This window comes from Bos mutus, chromosome 12, assembly GCF_027580195.1.
Source record: "Bos mutus isolate GX-2022 chromosome 12, NWIPB_WYAK_1.1, whole genome shotgun sequence".
NCBI classification, from domain to species: domain Eukaryota; kingdom Metazoa; phylum Chordata; class Mammalia; order Artiodactyla; family Bovidae; genus Bos; species Bos mutus.
Window position 1 is genome coordinate 21,664,270 of NC_091628.1, and position 21,469 is coordinate 21,685,738.

At 43.7% G+C, this 21,469-nt stretch overlaps 2 protein-coding genes across 3 annotated transcripts in view; one reads left to right on the top strand and one right to left on the bottom strand.

Moving 5' to 3' along the window:
* The window catches only part of LOC102284058 (phosphatidylinositol 3,4,5-trisphosphate 3-phosphatase TPTE2), a 34,493-nt gene extending 30,733 nt beyond the window's left edge, over window positions 1-3,760 (top strand). The window contains exons 12-13 of the mRNA XM_070380835.1: window positions 1,101-1,171; window positions 3,185-3,760. Of these exons, the coding sequence (XP_070236936.1) occupies window positions 1,101-1,171; window positions 3,185-3,287 (174 nt within the window). The 3' untranslated portion in view covers window positions 3,288-3,760. The remainder of the gene's footprint in view (window positions 1-1,100; window positions 1,172-3,184) is intronic.
* A 2,040-nt stretch (window positions 3,761-5,800) lies between these two features.
* The window catches only part of SLC25A15 (solute carrier family 25 member 15), a 32,520-nt gene continuing 16,851 nt past the window's right edge, over window positions 5,801-21,469 (bottom strand). Inside the window, exons 4-7 of one of the 2 annotated variants that reach the window (XM_070380375.1) lie at window positions 14,204-14,341; window positions 11,270-11,439; window positions 9,659-9,817; window positions 5,801-8,296 (exon numbers count right to left, since the gene is read on the bottom strand). In XM_070380375.1, the coding sequence (XP_070236476.1) occupies window positions 8,172-8,296; window positions 9,659-9,817; window positions 11,270-11,439; window positions 14,204-14,341 (592 nt within the window). In that variant the 3' untranslated portion in view covers window positions 5,801-8,171. The remainder of the gene's footprint in view (window positions 8,297-9,658; window positions 9,818-11,269; window positions 11,440-14,203; window positions 14,342-21,469) is intronic. The other variant, XM_070380376.1, reaches the window with a different exon arrangement.

Genomic DNA, 21,469 nt, shown 5'->3' on the forward strand with positions numbered 1-21,469 from the left:
TGTAAGGAAACCCTTTTTCGTTGTTTTCTAAATTCTATACAATTTGCATGTGTTCATTTTCGAGTAAGAAAAAAATACAAAAACCAGGATGTTAAAAACAATGTATGTTTTACTACATAGCAGTGATCATATTTTTGCTTTGTATCTTTGAAACACATTTCTCCCCATAACTTATAAAATACTTTAAAGGGAGGGAGGTTTAACTTTCCTCGTAATTGATGTATAATTCATTTAAAATAGTATATTTAATCCAATATTTATGAAATATAATGTCTGCCACTGTCAGTACATTATCATGAGGGTATAATTATGTTGACCAGTTAGCAAATGTCTGATTATTCTGTATATGGCAGTATTCTGTACATAGTAAACTTCTAAGCCTCAATTGCTAGTTCATTTTCCTATAACATCATCAACCAGAACTGCCAACACATAACTGTGTTGCTCAATTGAAAGCTTATTTCCTTCATCCCCCGCTTGCTCCCTGTTGGGGAGAACTTACTAAGTTTGAAGTGGTAAATGTGTTAAAGCAGGTGACCTGGAAAGTTCCCCTCGAGTAATGGAGCCAGTCTGAGTTCTCTTAATCAGTGGTCTCTAAGCAGAAGCGCTAATGTGGGGATGCTGGTTTTATCTGGCCTTTGTGATTTTCAGGCCCATGAGATGAAAGCCCTTTTGGAAATTTTAGCTATTTCTATCATCATTATCGATAGTGGTTAATTATCTAATGTAGCTGTTCTTTGTAAAAATGGATGATACACTGGGGCAGAAATTGGCATAGTCCTTAGTAGATTCTGTTTAGCGCTATCCAAACCTGATTAAAATACCAGTGTCTAAATTTATAAATATCTATCATAGAGAAAATACATTTCCTTGAAAATTTTGCTGGAAAAGGCAAGAGAAAGGAACGGTAATCTCTTAAAGTCTCCTCCTAGGTGACTTGAATATAATGTTGACTAGAAGTGCTGCATTTTAATAACTACAACTATTTGATGAACATACAAGTGAATAAAGGAAGGAATTTTAATCCCTCTGAAATGACTATTTTTCACAGTTACATGGATACCAAGAACTAATCGTTGTTTAAAACCATGTCTTTTTAGGCTCTTCCTAAATACTACGAAAACTGTGCATTCTTCTTCTGGTTCCATATGTCTTTTATACGAAATAACAGGTATGGCCGTGGCATAATCCAGTAGAAACAGCTTAGTCTCCAATGACTATGTAAGGGGTAATGACAAGCCTTTATTTTAAAGTTATTTTACTTGGCTGTGTTGGGTCTTAATTGTGGCACACAGGCTTAGTTGCCAACCTGCGGGACTGCTCCGTGGCATGTGGGATCTTAGTTCCCTGACCAGAGATTGAACCTGCATTTTAAGGCAGGTTCTTAACCACTGGGCCACCAGGGAAGTCCCTGACAAGTCTTTTGCTAATTACCCAAACCCAATTTATAGATACCAACCAAAAATTCTTTTGAGTCCCTCTTTTCACTGCCTTATTTATTGTGATCTGGTTGTTTTAAAAATATGGCTATTCTTGAGACCCACTGTTGCATTATCCTCAAGACCCATGCCGTAGGACTGTGTTATAAAACATCCTGTAACCAGATCTTGACTGGTAACAAGTCCTTCCCATGAAAGTTCAATATGAGTCTGTTTAGCACCTCAAATATGGCAGGTCCCCAGTACATGCTGATTTACTGATGACCAACCGATACCATATTCTACACCACAGTAAGGCATCACCCAGTGAGGCTTCGGCTAGTTTAAAAGCTGGCTGACACACTTCTATTTTACACTCCTATATTTAGGGCAGAAGTTATAATCCACAGTAAGTACTGATGAAGACAGCTTAAAAAAAATTATGAATAGTCTCCCATAAAAAATGTTCTAATAACTATAAATTAGATAATCTATTGATTTGAAGAGTATGCCAAAGAACCTCTATCATATCTGAACCTCATTCCTACATCTAGAAGTCCCCCACTTCTCTTGTCCTGTGGTGCTGAAAGTTTGAGATTGGTATCACCATCCCATCCCATCCAGGGAAAAACAATATACAAAAAATCATACAGGAATTTTGAAGAAGTGGTTGTGATTATATATGGCCTGAGTTGGTAGTTCTCCTGACATACAATTCTAGCCTTTTCTTCAAATGTGGATGCCCTCTCGTCCCACCTCAAGTTCCAGGAAGGCAACAATATACCTACAACGCACACACACACTTAGTGGATTTCGATAGAATGAACTTTAGATGTGACGGAACTTTACCAGATTTTTTTCCCCTTGGATGTGCTTGTGATCAGTTGTGTCTAACTTTTTGCAACCCCATGGACTGTATAACCCACCAGGCTCCTCTGTCCATGGAATTCTCTAGGCACGAATACTGGAGTGGGTTGCCATTCCCTTCTCCAGGGAATCTTCCCAACCCAGGGATCGAAGTGTCTTTTAAATTATGAAGTGGGTATTTTGGATGAATTAAGTCTCAAATACAAACAGCTTCACCCAGTAGTAAGGAAATCTAAATGTTAAATTTCCTGGCTGGCCAAGTCTCCTGCACTGGCCAGCAGATTCTTTACTACTGAGCCACCAGGGAAGCCCCCCTGGATGTTTACAGATGGAAAACTTTGACTCATAACATGAGCAAAATCCCTCAGAATTGACATCTAGGTGGAACTTCATTTGGTGCTACTTCTGCAAAGCGGTTCTTGCTGAGGGAGTTTTTTCCTTTAAAACACCATAGCTGTATTAGAGAGGCAACAAGTTCCATCACTTTTTCTCCTCACTTTAATATAGTTCCTCAAGATTTAACATTTAGATTTCCATACTACTGGGTGAAGCTCTTTGTACTACAAGACTTAATTCATCCAAAATGCCCACTTCATAATTTAAAAAGACACTTGTTTATCCTGGGTTTTAATACACATCCAGTCTGACTTGTCACACAGCAATTTATTAAATACGGATGTTAATTCCAAAGGCAATATTAAAAGAATCAGTGGCATGTTGTTACTCAAGGTTATGATATTTTTCTCTCTTAATAGAGAGTTGAGCTTAGAAAGCTAACTAGATGCAGAGGAACTGAGACTGATGGTAGCCAGCGAGGCTTTAAAACAAGGGTGCCCCTCAGCATGGCTTTTCTGTTAGCCCTAAAATAAAATGTAAAAAAATTTTTTTTTCTATTCTAGGCTTTATCTTTCAAGAAGTGAATTGGATAATCCCCATAAAATAAAAGCATGGAAAGCTTACAGTCCACAGTTTGCAGTCGAGGTATATTTTGATGACATTTAAGTTGTTCCTGGTATCTGATTAAGTATAGTTCCCCTTCTAGGCTAGAATCATGTTCTTCCCAATCCTTGCTACATATTTATGTCTTTTAAACCTATGTCCTTGCTGATATGCTTATATTTACATACATGTACATATGTTCTTGAGAAATCTATTAAATATATACAAGGGAGAATGTCAATGGCAGTATTTTTTTTTGGAAGGACTATATATCACACAGTTTTTGTCTATATTAAGTTTGAAACAGTACACAGAACATTAGTTATCACTTTTAAGAACTTACAAATAAAACTTTCCTACCAAAATAAGATTTAAAGACCGCAGTTTTCCCTAATACTGTGGGTTTGTTTCATTTACTTATATATTTCTGGACAAGTATTTATTCCCTGCTTTGTTTTACATCTGTAACTTCAGATGTTAGAAGGTAAGAATTGTAAGTCAAATAGAGGAAAGAAATGAAGGTAATTTCTTTCCTCTATTTGACTTACAAACTATTAACAATGATCAGAATGGCAGTAAAAACAATTTTAAAACCCAGAAAAATGTTCACACCAGCAGCCTCCCACCCCCAACATGGGCTTTTTTTTTTTTTTTTTTTTACTCCACCGCACAGAGCTCAGCAAGCTTCCTTTAATTATACACAGGGCATCGGGGGAGGGTAAAAGAATCTTCAGTAACCTCTGCTTTTGTCCATCATTACAGAAGTCAAAGGGAACGTTTGCCTAGAGCAATCCAGATTTTAAAATCCACCACCCCTGTCCCCAACCAGCTTCACCCAAGCTTGGAGAACTTTGAAGTAAGGTCAAGTTTTCATTATAGACACAGGTTAACCCTGTGTCCACAGGGAATCACTGTTTTCTCTTTAGTTCAGTTGCTCAGTCGTGTCCGACTCTTTGCAACGCCATGAACCATAGCCCGCCAGGCCTCCCTGTTCATCACCAACTCCCGGAGTTCACTCAAACTCATGTCCATTGAGCCAGTGATGACATCCAACCATTTCATCCTCTGTCGTCCCCTTCTCCTCCTGCCCCCAATCCCTCCCAGCATCAGGGCCTTTTCCAATGAGTCAGTTCTTCCCATTAGTTGGCCAAAGAATTGGAGTTTCAGCTTCAGCATCAGTCCTTCCAATGTACCAGGTGCTATTTTATTCTAAGTGCCTTCACTCCCATAATTGTTCTTGAAAGCAGTTCTACGTTGACTTTATTATCTGAGCAATTTTCCTTTTATTGGCAAGGCTCTCAACAATCTAGCCCCGGTTGAATTTATCAGGAGATGAAAGGGAGCACCCGTGAGCACCTGCGCCTCTGCTAAAACACAGAATACCCATTCCTGAAAAATCTGACACTGCTAAAAGCGTGAAAATGTTTGTCAGTCACATCCGACTTTTTGCGACCTCATGGATGCAAAAAGTCGACCCCTTTTTGCAACCCCTGCCAGGTTCCTCTGTCCATGGGGATTCTTAGGCAGGAATACTGGAGTGGGTTGCCATGCCTTCCTCCAGGGGATCTTCCCGACCCAGGGTTGGAACCCAGGTCTCCCACGTTGCAGGCAGATTCTTTACCATCTGAGCCACAAATAAGGTTTGGGACGCTGGGGCAGACCACTCTGATGAAGCAGTGCTGGAACAGCACACTGACCACTCAGGCTGGCAGCCCCAGTCAGTATTTGAGGGAGACGAGACCATCAGTTTACAGAGGAGGGCTGGTGGGTGCCAACCGAGCAGAGAAGGGAGGAGACTCTCCGAGCTGCCACGTGGTGGCATGGAAGGCCCTGCAGGTGCTTCTTTTCCCCAAAAAACAGCCCACAAAGGGTCCCAGCTGCCACTGCAGCTGCCCAGCCAGAAAAACGATCATCCTTCCCTCTCCCTACCCCCAATGCCCTGCCCCCTTGGAGGAACCGATCTTGGAGGAAAAGGCTTTCGAATTCCTCCTACATTATGTCTCCACTATTCCCTGTAGTTTGGGTTACAGAAATGTGTCAGGACAGGTTATTTCCTTTGAAATTCCTGCAGCCGTCATCTGCGGAAGAACATCAGCTGGCAGGCTTAGGTGGATGAGGTAAAAAGTGAGGCGAGTAAGATCTAGCTTTAATACTGGCAAAAGTTGCGAAACCCCAATTTTTCAGAATCTTGAGTTTTGAAATAGAGATTACAGTTGGGGGTTTTTCTTCCCTAACCCTCCAAAGTGCATCAAAATTTCTGGCAACTATGAGCGGTCACCTAATACTGCTTTTGCTCATAAAGAGAACTTGCTCACAGCCACCTGCAGGCCTGCTTTTCTAGAATCCAGTGCGAATAATTAAACAACTTGAGAAATTTATAGAATATCAGAACAATATTGGTTTTCTTGAATAGGATTTACTGACCTGGAGGGACTTCCCTGGCAGTCCAGTGGTTTAGACTCCACGCTTCCAATGCAAGGGACGCATGTTCAATCCCTGGTCAGGGAACTAAAAGCCAATGAGCTGCGCAGTGTGGCCAAAAAGAATTTACTGACCTGGAATAGAACTACCCAAACTTGTATCGAGAAGTTTATTTTAAAAAATAGCATGGCATCCTGGCAAATCAATCACATCACATCCACAGCCTGGTGGAGGGAAAGTAACTTTTGTGGGCCAAGTTTCATCACTGCAGTGTACAGATAACATGGATTTTTATCAGTAGTTGTTTTACATCAGGAATTTTGTTGACAAAGAACAATGCTAATTGCAATAAAACCACCACCTTGAAATATCACCATACATGACTCAAGCATTCCTGACAGTTGGTTCTTTGCATGTATGCACTTAAATCATATAGTCACCTATTAGGCAAATAATTTAATGACAGAACTCAAGAATTTCTTTAAACACAGTATTTCAAGCTACTATATTTTTGTCTGGAGTACACACCTGAAATGGTACAAATTGTACCTAAATACTGAACCATGAGTTAAGCGAATAGAATGAAACAAACAATAACACAATTCTGACTTAAGTTCCCAATCCTTACTCCCATTCACTCTTAACTTGCCTCAGACGGTTTCTGTTGAAGAAATTCAGTTACATCTTTGCAGGACAACACCAGTAGTAGTATTGCCAGTGGGCTCTGGAGGAAGCCTCTTCCTGGGGGAACCAGTCCCGTTTGTTATTTTGGCTTCAGTCCAGCCTGTCTAGATGAAGCACTACTCGGTAGCTACTGACCATTTAAACATGGAGAAAAGGTAGGTAGAAAAATGCTTTTCAAGAAAAGGCAAATGCTTTTCAAGACCAGGCATAACACGAACCCATTGGGCACAACGCTGAGCATCCTGCCTTCCTGACCTCCTGGCTTCTGGCAGGTGGCTAGAGTCACCACGAGGCTTCAGGGAGAACAAAAAGCTTGCAGAAACTAGAGGTTTCGCCAGGGACAGACATACGGCTGAGGACTGTTACTAACAACACATCAGCCGCTGAGGCCGATTAAGACCTTTTTATCAGAGCCCTGGGTGGTCCTGGGACCGGGACGGTGCAACTCCCTTACACCAGAGGACAGAGAATAGCTGACCCTCCCACGTCTGTAGAAACCCAAAAAACTAGGGTTTGTGAGTAGTGCAGACAAACGGCATAGTTTAATAAAATGACTTGTTTCATTGATCAAGTCACAGCCGAGACCACGTCGCTGAAATTCACGACGGCCAGAGGCCCAAGTCAAAAGGCTCTCATGCTGGAAAAGCCCGACCAGGAGTGAGGGATCCTGAGACAAAAATTCAGCCCAGCTCACCTAACACCCCTACGGAGAGGGCAAGTCCTAAGAATGTTTGAGAGGAGAGCGCTTCGCCCAGGAGCATCCTATTCCCAGATGCAGAGCCAGGGAGGGCCTCTCTGGGCTTCCGCAGTCGGCTCCCTGGAAGGGCTTCTGATTGGCGGAGGCAAAGGAGGGCGTGGCCCCAAACGGATAGAGAGTCCAATAGAATCCCTGGAACCCCACCCAGGCCAGGACCCAGAGACAGAAAGCAGCTCAGGGAAGCTGTCAGCCACCAGCTTCACCGAGCACCACGGCCGCCGCCGTCGTCCCCTCAGCCCCTTCCTCTAGCTCAAGCCCAGCAGAGGGGAGTCCCTTGCGAGAGAAGGGAGGAGAAGCCGGCCCTGGGCTGCTTCTCAAAGGCTCTGGGCCACACCTAGCCCTATGTCAGGGCGCAGAATGTGGTCCTACCTGGAAGATGATTGGCACTGTTTCCACAGAGGAGCATCCTAGGAGAATCCAGCATGCTTCCTCTGAAACGTCAGTCGACAACGTGAAAGCCACACCAGTATGAGGGTACTTTCTCCTTTTTAAAAATCTAGAAGGACATCTTAAGTTTTCAAGCACCACAGGAAAACGTTTTAAAAACTGTACCCACTTAGTATTGTGTACGTGCTACGCAGATTTTTTTTTTTTAAAGAGACCCTACATCTAGAATGGATTACGCATTTATAACCATCCTCATGAAACATGGTTACCTCAGGTTTTTTTTTTTTTTTTCTGATGTGATCTGAGATAAAACATGGGAACTACACTGTGCTTCACTCACAACTCATAACCATCTAAACTGCATGGACACATACAGGTTTATGCAAAAGCCCTTGATATAGTTCTACTCAGCCCTCCAGAATAGGTATATCTCAGACCAGCAGCCCACCTACCCTGCATGTCCCACCATGGACAAGAGCAGCAACTTTTCTATTTCAATACAATTATGGGCAGAAATTATACGCTATAAAATAGAGGCTCTTCTATAAAGTTTAAGGTAGAAGAATGGAAGACAAAAAAAAAAATAGTAATTTGCATGAAATCAAAATAACTCCACATTGGTCTTGTACTCTTTGAAACCCTGAGATGAACTGCAGTCCTCAAATGCCTGCACTTGGATCGAGGTTCACTGCAACACTTCAGTATGCTTCAAACTGGTTCATCATCAACTTCCTGCTGTATTCATAGGCCAAGAAGAGAGCCCCATTGGCAGGGAACGCGCGAATCAAGGTAGGTTTCAGTCCAGAATATAAGGCCGGTACTCCTAGAAGACAAAAGGGTGATCAAAGACTGAGATCTTTCCCCCCTCTTCTTGCAGATATCCCACCAACCCGCACAGCATGGATATTTTTACACTTACAAATCCAGACAATAGAGCTAAAACCCAACAGTTATGGAGCAGGTTTCTCTGGGCTAATGGAACCAAACAGTCTAGTGGAAACAAGGGCAAGGGCAGGTCTCCCAGTAAAGCTGGCGAACATTCACCAATCCGGTGCCTGTTAACTCCTAGTAGATGGATGTGGCAAAGCGGGGCCACATGGGCCGACAGAAGGCAACCAGAGTCACAGATGGCAGCGGCTCTGCAGCTTCACGTGGGGGCAAGGACCATGAGGCAGTGGGCCAGGAGCAAGAACGTGGATGAGGTCAGAAATCTGACCAGTATCAGGTTTCTAGTGTCAGTACTGCCCAAGGCGGTTCTGAAGATCCAATCAGATAAAGGAGGTGTGAGTACTTTGTAAAACTATGAAGTGTAATGCAAATTGAAAAGGGGTTACTGGGGACTTTCCTGGTGGTCTAGTGGCTAAGACTCCTCGCTCCCATTAGCACGGGGCCCAGGTTTGATCCCTGGTCAGAGAACTAGATCCCACATGCCGCAACTAAAGATTCTGCATGTCGCAATGAAGATTGAGGATCTCACATGCTGCAACTGAGACCTGGTGCAGCCAAATAAAAAAACCAACGGGGTTACTATTAGTAATAGACGTCTTGTGCTCTATCTGGGGTTAAATCAGTTTCTGCATCTTTACCATGCTCGCTCTCAAGAGACGTGCATGTGCCAAGTTTTAAGATGCACAGTGAATGCTAGAAGGACAGGTCTTTACTCACTAGTAGCATAAAATCGACTTTACACAACCGCTACTTTAAAAAGTCTTTATCCTCCTGTATAACCAAAACCTGATAGCAAATAACCTTCCGAAACGGCTTAGTGCCTTTCTCATTCCAGAAGTCTTAGCATTAAGGATGCACACTGTTTGAAATGTCTTAGCAATTCCATTAGAGCTCAGCTTCTGATAATATTGCTTAAAACAAGTGGTGCTAACTTCGAAACATCCGTCCTCTTAGACAAAAGTATATACTTTAAAAATTCCCTCCACGCTATTCAGAAAAAAAATCCTGGCCTAGAGGTTAGAAGTCAGGAACTTTAAACATTCTTGAGAATAATGAAAGAACCTAAAGAAAGGGGTTTGAAAACAAATCCACAAGTGTGGGTTATATACACAGTTAGAAAAGGTTATGAGGTGGGGGAAATAGAGCCATTATCCGTGTGATCAACCTCAACAAGACTAGCAGCGAAATGACCGCTCTCTGTACACAGCACCTCTGGTTCGGCCAATGGCAGACTCACCTTCATTTTTCACGATGCTTATAAAGGTTCCGATAAATCCCGCCTGTTTTCCAGACATGGAAAGAACTTGAATCCTAGATTTGATACAATCCACTGGGTAAACAGCAAGCCACAGGCAGATTCCACCAAATCCACCACTTAACATCAAAGGGACAGGGCCTAGAGGAGAAAATGCGCAAATGGTATTTTGTCTAAAGCACAGGTGATGTGACATTTCCAGAGGTCAGTGCAGCAGTGACGGCAGGTGGGTGCAGTTACCAACACGGAAGCTGCGGAGCACAGTTCTCTGGGGCACAGTTCTCTAAGGACACAGGGTCCTTGTGACAGCCTGGGGGCATCCCTCATGATGCCAGGACCAGGGGCAGCTCCAGTGAGGGTCAGATTTACGCTGGTCACTGTGGCCCTCCTGCCCTGTCCTCCAGAGGCCTGCCCCCAACCCGCCGCCAGAACCAGCAGGCATCAGCAGCATGGCAACACCCTGCCACGAGGAGTAAGAACAGAGGCCACGGAAACACAGGCTGCATCTTTTTTCAACTTTCTCTAAAGTATTTTAATATATTAATACCCTACAGCCCTGATTCTCCCTTTACTGTGAAAATCTAAAGTTATCTTATTAAACATGACAGTTGAGCCTGGGAGCACGACGATCCTCAGAACAGATCCAAAACACTGAATGGAGGTGTTTAAGAAAAAAAAATGTAATCACCCACGAGCCAAGCGTTAGGTCAAGCCACTAATGAGGATAAACGAGAAGGAAGGATCCTTCTCATTGCTCTCAAAATATTATCTAGCAAGGGGACTTCCCTGGTGGTGTGGTGGTTAAGATTTCACCTCCCGTTGCAGAGGGGCATGGCTTTGATCCCTGGTCAGAAAGATAAGATCCCACAGGCTGCACAGCCAAAAAAACCCAAAACACAAAACAAGCAATGTTGTAACAAATTCAATACAGACTAAAAAAAAAAATGGTCCACATCCAAAAAAATCTTTGGGGGAAAAAAAAAACACTATCAAGATTTATTACTAAGTTTAAGCTTATTCAGAGATTCTTTACAGGTGATTTCCCCCAGGAAAAATGATGTCTGCAATCTTCCTTAAAATGGACCTGGAGATAATGCACAAATGGTATTCCAGTAAAATAAGTTTGGGAAGTCTTGCTCTAGTCCCTGCCTTGAGGAAATTACCTAGGTGGGAGGAAGGTGCTAGCTACCACCTGCCACCACGGTTACTCCCTGGCATCCAGAGGGGCCGAGGGCCAGGTGGACCCGTCACAAGGGGGCGCCGTGCACAGATTCCATAGCAACCACCACCACCTGGATACTTTGGCCACCTGATGTGAAGAGCTGACTCATTTGAAAAGACCCTGATGCTAGGAAAGATTGAGGGCAGGAGGAGACGGGGATGACAGAGGATGAGATGGTTGCATGGCATCACCGACTTGATGGACATGGGTTTGGGTGGACTCCGGGAGTTGGTGATGGACAGGGAGGCCTGGCGTGCTGTGGTTCATGGGGTCGCAAAGAGTCGGACACGACTAAGCGACTGAACTGAACTGAACCACCACCAGGAAGCCAACGCTTCAAACCCACCTGTGGTCCTCACCAACAGGCTTACCTAATTCGTCTTTCGATCTCCCCGAGGCAAAAAATGACCGGCTTAGTTCATAGCCACCAAAAAAGAAGAAGTAGCCTGGTACTTCTCGAAGTAAAGTACTTGAGAGTCCATGGTAGAAGCCCAAGGGGCCGTCCTTCCTAAAGACAGTCTTCACGACAGACCAGACTGTGCTGGGTGGAGACACAGGATGACAGACAGTTAGGACAACGTTCACACCCATCCCGTAGACCTGACGGGGCTCTGACCACCAAGCAGCTCGTTCTATAAACAGAGCTACCAGAGTTCCAGCCCTAAAAGGCTTCTGTGGGAAGGAAATCTCTCAGATACAATTATTTTATAACAAGTTTATTTCATCACTTGAGCTAGTCCATGTAAAGATATTTTATTAAAACGAATGCATACATTTCTAGAAATCATTATCAAAGATCTAAGAGAGTTAATTACACCCATTTTTTCAATAGTGAGTAAGTGAAACTACAATGAGATTGTCCAAACTCAGTGAGAATAAAATGGCATTGTTCTTGCCCAGTCCCCTTACCGCTCTCGATTTCTATCTCCTCAGCCTTTCTTTTGAGATGATCTATTTTGAGTGAACTGATTGTTCAGGTGTTTGGGGTTTTGTTTTGCTTCCATCCAGGGAAGTGAGTAAGGAGCCTTACATGTTACTTAAAGGCAAGAACAAAAGAAATTCCAAGAGCCAAACTATGTCAGGCTAGACGCACCCAGGATTCAGTTCTTACAGAGGCAGGTGTGTTAGAATTTTTTACCTGAAGCAGATCAGAGCCTGAGGCAGCCAGAACATGGCACACTCTGTGCAGGCTCTTCTTCCTGATGGTGTCAGGGGTGGGGGTGGGCAGGCCTGTTCCCGATAGCACCAGAAACCAAGCCTGTCAGCTTGGCAGCCCCTCACTCCTCACTGTGTTCTCAACAGGTGACCTGGCTTGGACCAGAGAGGGATCAGGCCCCAGGTAACAAAGGCCACCTGCTCTTATCGATGATCTGCCTTCCCAGGCATTATCCAGTAGCCAGTCCCTGCTGCAGTGCCCTCTCCTTCTACATTGAAGAAGTAATGTAATCCAGGGTTTCCCTGATGGCTCAGCAGGTAAAGAACCCGGCTGCCAATGCAGGAAACACAGGAGATGCAGGTTTGATCCCTGGGTGGGGAAGATCCCCTGGAGAAGGGCATGGCAGCCCATTCCAGTGTTCTTGTCTGGAGAATCCCATGGACAGAGGAGCCTGGCAGGCTACAGTCCATAGGGTCGCAAGTGGTTGGACATGATTGAGTGACTGATGCATGCACGCACAAAGTAATTCAACTCAACAGTTAGCCTAGTTCCAATCCAGGTCTCAACCCTCAGCTACCATATTCCCGGCTTGGGCACTGCTGTACCTAAAACATGTTTTCTTTTGTACAGGGTGTCCATCTACCAGAGTCCTTTGGATCTAAAATTACTTTTTTTAAAATACTTTAAACTACTTTCAAGAGACAACTTTCTGGGTGCTGTTAATGCACTATTCATCTGGGCACCAGTTGACAAAAAGGTTCATTTGTGACTATTCGTGGAACTGCACACTTAAGATTTTCTATGATTTCTGGGTGTGTTTGTTACTGTGTGTATACTGTATTTCAATGAAAAAAAGCATTAAAGACTTTTGAACTTCTAGGCTGTGAATAATAGATTCAAATAGGTTGTAATGAATCTCTTGGCTGCAAGAAATAGGGTGCTATTACAAACCCCGTTTTCATTGGAAGGAAACTGACGACTCAGAAAATGGTCAGTTTATCTACCAGTTTTTCCCAGCAGTTTATTTATTGGCTTTTGAGTTAACCTGAGCAATATCCATGACCAGACCTTTAGTTAGTTAAATAAGCAAATTTGGGGATGAATAAGGATAATAAATTGCTTTTTAATTCAAATAATAAATAATAATGTATATGATTCATACATTCACGGGATAACTCAATCACTGAAGACTTGCTAAGCTTACAAGGGTTTGATGAACGTTTTGAGAATTTGGGCCCTTTGTAGGTATACTTAAAGGACTTCTTGTTGTTTAGTTACTAGGTCATGTCTGACTCTCTGTGACCCCATGGACTGTAGCCTGCCAGGCTCCTCTGTCTGTGGGATTCTCAAGGGAAGAATACTGGAGTGGGAAGCCATTCCCTTCTCCAGGGGCACTTGAAGGATTAGGGAAGGGGTAAAGGAAGTTACCACCAGGATCTGGCGTGATCAGCATGAGCACCAATGTGAAACTGGGGAGTGAGCAAATATTCATCCCAGAATCCAAATCGGCACCTAGGAAAGCTCAGCCTCAGTTCTAAAGCTGCTGCTGTGTGTTTCCAGGTATATATGGAGGTCATGCCTTAGGCTCTCCACGGGCCAAATGAGGTAGAAGCCCTCTTCTCCACTTTTAGGATATGAAATATTTGCCTACAGGGACTTCCCTGGTGGTTCAGTGGTTAAGACTCCACACTTCCAATGCAGGGAGTGCCGCCGGTTCGATCCCTGATCGCAGCACTAAGATCCCACACACCTCATGGCACAGCCTTACCCCCACAAAAAAAATTTTTTTATTAGGAAAAATAATAAATCATTGTTAAAAAAAATATTTTGCCTACATTCTGGGGTGGGTGGTGGGTCCAACCATCCCAGACTGTCCATTCAGAACATTATTCGTGGATTGGTGGGCATGGGGTTGGAGCGGGGAGTGTTTCGAGTAGATAAACTGTTTTGCCTCTTAATTATAGCATAATGTAAAATTTAAAAATATTCATTACACCAAGGCAACGGAGACCCTACATTTGTACATGGGCAGCACCAGTGTTCTTGCCTAGAGAATCCCAGGGACGGCGGAGCCTGGTGGGCTGCCGTCTATGGGGGTGCACAGAATCGGACACGACTGAAGCGACTTAGCAGCAGCAGCAGCACTTACTTCTGGCTTTTGGCTATCTTTCCCGACGTCTCCATCTCGTACATGGTCTGCAGTCGGCACTTCACCAGCTCTGTGGGGCAGAGGACCAGAGCAGCAAAGGCAGAGGCGAAGGAGCCAGCAGCTGCGTTCTGCAGATCACTGGAAGGATACAAGCACAGGCGGCCAGTGACTCATTCACTCGGCACGGGGCATGCTCCAACACGGATGGTAAAGCAGAGCGAGCACAGGTGGAGAGGAATGCTCCTTCAGCGCCCACCAGGCACCCACCAGGCTTCCTCTGAGGAGCCCACCGCCCCGGGGCTGATAGCGGCACCCTGACTCCCGGGGACAATGATGATTAGGAGATGATGCCAATGTGCTCAGTCACACAGCTGCTAAATGGCGATGCTAGGTTTCAAACACACGTTTCCATGATGGCAAACCCATGCTTCTTTTATTAGTCATAGAGCTATGGCCTGGACCCCACCCCCAGATTCCAATGTTGAAGCATTCACACTCCATGTGATAGTATCTGGAGGAGTCTTTGGGGGGGGGTAATTAGTTTGAGATGGGGTCTTGATGTGATTAGTGGAAGAGACTGGAGAGCTGGCTGGTGTTCTCTCTACCATGTGACAGGACAGGCAGGCATCCCTCTGCAAACCAGGAGACGGCCCTCGCTGGACACCAAAGCAGCCAGCACCTCCCTCATTCCTAGACTTTCTAGCCTCCAGAACCGTGAGAAACAAATGTTTGTTTTTAAACCACCCAGTCCAGGGTATTTTATTTAGCAGTCAGAACTAAGACAAAAAGTGACACAGAGAAACCAAATATGGAAGAAAAAATTCCCCAAGGTCCCACCACCCCAAACACATACTCCACTAATACTTCAGTGTGTTTGCTGCTGAGCTTTAAATAAAGCTAGTTTTCCAGGCCATCCCTATATGCCCTGCATCCAGCCCAGAGCAACCATAAGTGTAATGTAACTGCTACAGATGATACTAAGATCACAGCATCCAGTCCCATCACTTCATGGCAAATAGATGGGGAAATAGTGGAAACAGTGACAGACTTTATTTTTCTGGGCTCCAAAATCACTGCAGATGGTGATTACAGCCATGAAATTAAAAGACGCTTGCTCCTTGGAAGAAAAGTTATGACCAACCTAGACAGCTTATTAAAAAGCAGAGACATTACTTTGCCAACAAAGGTCCATCTAGTCAAGGCTATGGTTTTTCCAGTAGTCATGCATGGATGTGAGAGTTGGACTGTAATGAAAGCTGAGCACCAAAGAATTAATGCTTTTGAACTGTGGTGCTGGAGAAGACTCTTGAGAGTCCCTTGAAGGGACTAGATCTGATAGATAGAGTGCCTGATGAACTATGGTCGGAGGTTCTTGACATTGTACAGGACACAGGGATCAACTCAGCAGTGGCCACAGGACTGGAAAAGGTCAGTTTTCATTCTAATCCCAAAGAAAGGCAATGCCAAAGAATGCTCAAACTACGGCACAATTGCACTCATCTCACACACTAGTAAAGTAATGCTCAAAATTCTTCAAGCCAGGCTTCAGCAATACGTGAACCATGAACTTCCAGATATTCAAGCTGGTTTTAGAAAAGGCAGAGGAACCAGAGATCAAATTACCAACATCCTCTGGATCATCGAAAAAGCAAGAGAGTTCCAGAAAAACATCTATTTCTGCTTTATTGACTATGCCAAAGCCTTTGACTGTGTAGATCACAGAAAATTCTGAAAGACATGGGAATACCAGACCACCTGACCAGCCTCTTGAGAAACCTGTATGCAGGTCAGGAAGCAACAGTTAGAACTGGACATGGAACAACAGACTGGTTCCAAATAGGGAATGGAGCACGTCAAGGCTGTATATTGTCACCCTGATTATTTAACTTTTATGCAGAGTACATCATGAAAAACACTAGGCTGGAGGAAGCACAGGCTGGAATCAAGATTTCCGGGAGAAATATCAATAACCTCAGATATGCAGATGACACCACCCTTACGGCAGAAAGTGAAGAAGAACTAAAGACCCTCTTGATGAAAGTGAAAAAGTTGGCTTTAAGCTCAACACTCAGAAAACAAAGATCATGGCATCTGGTCCCATCACTTCATGGCAAGTAGATGGGGAAACAGTGGCTGACTTTATTTTTGGGGGCTTCAAAATCACTGTAGATGGTGATTTCAGCCATGAAATTAAAGATGCTTACTCCTTGGAAGGAAAGTTATGACCAACCTAGATAGCATATTCAAAAGCAGAGACATTACTTTGTCAACAAAGTTCCATCTAGTTAAGGCTATGGTTTTTCCAGTGGTCATGTATGGATGTGAGAGTTGGACTATAAAGAAAGCTGAGCACAGAAGAATTGATACTTTTAAACTGTGGTGTTGGAGAAGATTCTTGAGAGTCCCTTGGACTGCAAGGAGATCCAACCAGTCCATCCTAAAGGAGATGAGTCCTAGGTATTCATTGGAAGGACTGATGCTGAGGCTGAAACTCCAATACTTTGGCCACCTCATGCGAAGAGCTGACTCATTGGAAAAGACCCTGATGCTGGGAGGGATTGGGGGCAGGAGGAGAAGGGGACGACAGAGGATGAGATGGTTGGATGGCATCACCGACTTAATGGACATGAGTTTGGGTGAACTCCGGGAGTTGGTGATGGAGAGGGAGGCCTGGTGTGCTGCAGTTTATGGGGTTGCAAAGAGTTGGACATGACTGAGCAACTGAACTGAACTTGGACTGCAAGGAGATCCAACCAGTCCATCATAAAGGAAATCAGTCCTGAATTTTCATTGGAAGGACTGATGCTGAAGCTAAAACTCCAATACTTTGGCCACCTGATGCAAAGAAAGAAAAAAAAAGTGAAGTCACTCAGTTGTGTCCGACTTTCTGCAACCCCATGGACTGTAGCCTACCAGGTTCCACCATCCATGGGATTTTCCAGGCAAGAATACTGGAGTGGTTTGCCATTTCCTTCTCCAGGAGATCTTCCCGACCCGGGGATTGAACCCGGGTCTCCCACATTGTAGTCAGACATCTTACTGTCTGAGCCACCAGGGTATGTGAAGAGCTGACTCACTGGAAAAGACCCTGATGCTGGGAAAGATTGAAGGCGGGAGGAGAAGGGGATGACAGAGGATGAGATGGTTGGATGGCATCACCGACTCAATGGACATGAGTTTGAGTAAACTCCGGGAATTGGTGATGGACAGGGAGGCCTGGTGTGCTGCAGTCCATGGGGTCACAGAGTCAGACACGACTGAGCGACTAAACTGAACTGAACAGATGAAAACCCAGGATAAATTTTGAACCAAAAAGTTGCTCATCACAAAAAGATTTTCCAGCTCAGCTGATGACCTCCTGGAGCTCAGCCACAGAGGGGCATGGGTGTGGTATAGTGTTGCCATAGGAGGAGGGCAGCCAGTGTGAGTCAGCAAGCTCGATGCTTGTAGGGCAGATGGCAAAGCTGGAAATCTAGATGGAGGAATGAATGCACACAAATACAGAAAGAGAAGAATTCACTTCATCCTTCATCTCACATGGGTTTAGTACCACCAGCCTGAGGCACCAGCAGGGCTGTGAAGTTAGAACCTACTAAGAGTTCAAGAATATGGGGAAAAGTACCCAAAACAAATTGCCAGGAAGACTCCTGGGAGTTCATGGGCGTCAGCAAAGCAGACAGTCTCCAAGCCGTGGGGCCATGTTCTACTGGTGTGTGTGGGGACAGTGTTTAGTTGGGCTGAAGAACTGAGCTGCTCACAGCACCTGGCCCTGACCCTGACCTGTTAAATCCCAGCAACAGGCTGTCACTGACAACTGGAACAACTCACAGACCTCCAGAAGACCCCAAAGGTAACTCCCAGGGCAGCCTGCCAGGTAGAAAGGTCTCCTCATGATTTATGTCCCATCTGGAAGTAAATGCCTAACAGACCTACCACATTCAGTTATCCTAAAGTTACAATAAACCAACCCACTTCCATCAGTGGACAGTCATCAGGACAGGAAATTAGTGAGGAAACGCAGGTCTTAAATGACACGTAAGACCAAACAGACTTAACTCGCATTTATAGACAATTCCCTCAGAGAGCAGTGTACATTCTGCTCAAGAGCACATGGAACATTCTCCAGAATAGGTCACATGCTGGGCCACAAATCAAGCCTTGGTCAATTTAATAAAATTGAAGTCATATCAAACATCTTTTCCAGCCACAATGCTATGAGAATAGAAATCAATCACAAGAAAACTGTAAAAAACAACAACAACAAAACATCAAAGATGTGGAGACTAAACAATGCTACTAAGCAACCAATGGACCATTGAAGAAATCAAGGAGGCAATAAAAAATTACCTACGTGAAAAGCAACTATACTTCAATGTTAAAAGTTAAAAAAAAAATTTCCGAGAGACAAATGACAATGAAAACAAAACAATCCAAAACCTATGGGACTCAGCAAAAGCAGTTCTATGAGGGAATTTTATAGCAATACAATCTTACATCAGGAAATAAGAAAAAAATCTAAAAAAACCCCTTAATCTTACAACTAGAAAAAGAAGAGATAAAACTAAACATTAGTAAAAGGGAAAAAACCAAAGACCAGAGCAGAAATCAGTAAGAGATGAAGAAAATAATAGAAAAGATCGATGAAACTAAAAGCTTAGCCAGGCTCATCAAGAAAAAAATGGGAGAGGGCTCAAATCAATAAAGTTAGAAATAAAAAAAGGAGAGGTTACAATCAACACCACAGAAATACAAAGGATCATAAGAGACTACTGTGCTTAGTCACTCAGTCATGTCCGACTCTTTGTGACCCCAGGGACTGTACCTGCCAGGCTCCTCTGTCCATGGGGATTCTCCAGGCAAGAATACTGGAGTGGGTTGCCATGTCCTCCTCCAGGGGATCTTCCCCACCCAGGGATCGAACCCAGGTCTCCTACATTGCAGGTGGATTCTTTTTACCGTCTGAGCCACCAGGGAAGCCCATGAGAGAGAGAGAGAGAGACTACTACAAGCAACTGTATGCCAACAAAATGGACAACCTGGAAGAAATGGACAAATTCTTAGAAAGGTACAACCTTCCAAGACTGAACCAGGAAGAAGTAGAAAATATGAACAGACCGGTCACAAGTACTGAAATTGCAAATGATTAAACAGCTTTTAACATGGGACTTCCCTGGTGGTCCAGTGGTTAAGAGCCCTCCTTGCAATGCAGGGGACATGAGTTTGATCCCTGGTCAGGGAACTAAGATCCCACATGCTGCAGGGCAACTGAGCCCTGGAGCTGCAACTACAGAGTCCTGTGCTCTGGAGCCTGCGTGTCACAACTAGAGTCTGTGAGTGGCAATGAAGATCCCGCATGCTGCAACTAAGTGAAAGTGAAAGTGAAGTCGCTCAGCCGTGTCCGACTCTTAGGGACCCCGTGGACTGCAGCCTACCAGGCTCCTCTGTTCATGGGATTCTCCAGTTAAGAATACTGGAGTGGGTTGCCATTTCCTTCTCCAGAGAATACTGGAGGGGTTGCCATTGCCTTCTCCGGCTACAAAGCTACACTAATCAAACAAAAAAACTGGCAAAAAAAAAAAAAAAAAAAAAGAAACCAATATGAATTAACATAACAGGACAGAAAGTCCAGAGATAAACCTATACACCTGTGGTCATTAGTCTATGACAAAGGAGACAAAAACATACAATAGAGAAAAGAGAGTCTCTTCAATAAGTGGTGCTGGGGAAAATGGACAGCTACAGGTAAAAGAATGAAATGAGAACATTCTCTAACACCATACACAAAAATAAACTCAAAATGGATTAAAAATCTAAATGCAAGACCAGATACTATAAAACTCAGAGGAAAACAGGTAGAACACTGACAAACGGCAGCAATATCTTTTTGAATCTGCCTTCCAGAGTGATGAAAATAAAAACAAAAATAAACACATGGGACCTAATTAAACTTAAAAGCATTTGCACAGCACAGGAGACCATAAGAAAACAAAAAGACAACTCACAGAAATGGGAGAAAATATTTGCAAACAAAGGAACCAACAAGGGATTTATCTCCAAAAATATACAAACAGCTTATGCAACTCTAATAAAAAAAACCACCCAATCAAAAAATGGGCCAAAGATCCAGACATTTCTCCAAGGAAGATACACAGATGGCCAAAAAAGCACATGAAAGATGTTTCACATCACTAATTATTAGAGAAATGCAAATCAAAACTACAACGAGGTATCACCTCACACTGGTCAGAACAGCCATCATCAAAAAGCCTACAGACAAATGCTGGAGAGGGTATGGAGAAAAGAAAAGCCGCTTACACTGTTGGTGGGAATGTAAATTTGTACAACCACTGTGGAGAACAGTGTGAAGGTTCCTAAAAATCTAAAATTAGAAATAAAAATAGAAAATGATCCAGCAATCCCACTTCTAGGCATATATCCAGAGAAAACCATACTTTGAAAAGATACATGTACCCCAGTGTTCACTGAGGCACTGTTTACAACAGTCAAGACATGGAAGCAACCTAATTGTCCGTTGACAGAGGAATGGATAATGAAGATGTGGTACATATACATGGAATATTATTCAGCCATAAAAAAACAATGAAATAATGCCTTTTGCAGCATCAATGGGCCAAGAGACTATCATACTAAGTGAAGTAAATCAAAGACAAATATCATACAATATCATTTATATGTGGAATCTTAAAAAAAATTAAACAAATGAACTTATTTACAAAAACAAACTCACAGAATTCAAAAACAAACTTAAGGTTACCAAAGGGGAAACATGGGAATAAATTAGGAGTTTGGGATTAACATATACACACTACTATATATAATCAAGTCAGTTTAGTCGCTCAGTTGTATCCGACTCTTTGCGACCCCATGGACTGCAGCACGCCAGGCTTCCCTGTCCATCACCAACTTCTGGAGCTTGCTCAAACTCATGTCCATCGAGTCGCTGATGCCATCCAGCCATCTCATCCTCTGTCATCCCCGTCTCTTCCTGCCTTCAATCTTTCCCAGCATCAGGGTCTTTTCCAGTGAGTCAGTTCTTTGCATCAAGTGGCCAAAGTACTGGAGTTTCAACTTCAGCATCAGTCCTTCCAATGAATACTCAGGACTGATTTCCTTTAGGATTGACTGGTTTGATCTCCTTGCAGTCAATCAACAAGGGCCTACTATATAGCACAGGGAACGCTACTCAATATTCTACATTAATCTACATGGGAAAACAATCTTAAAAAGAATGGAGATAGTTATATA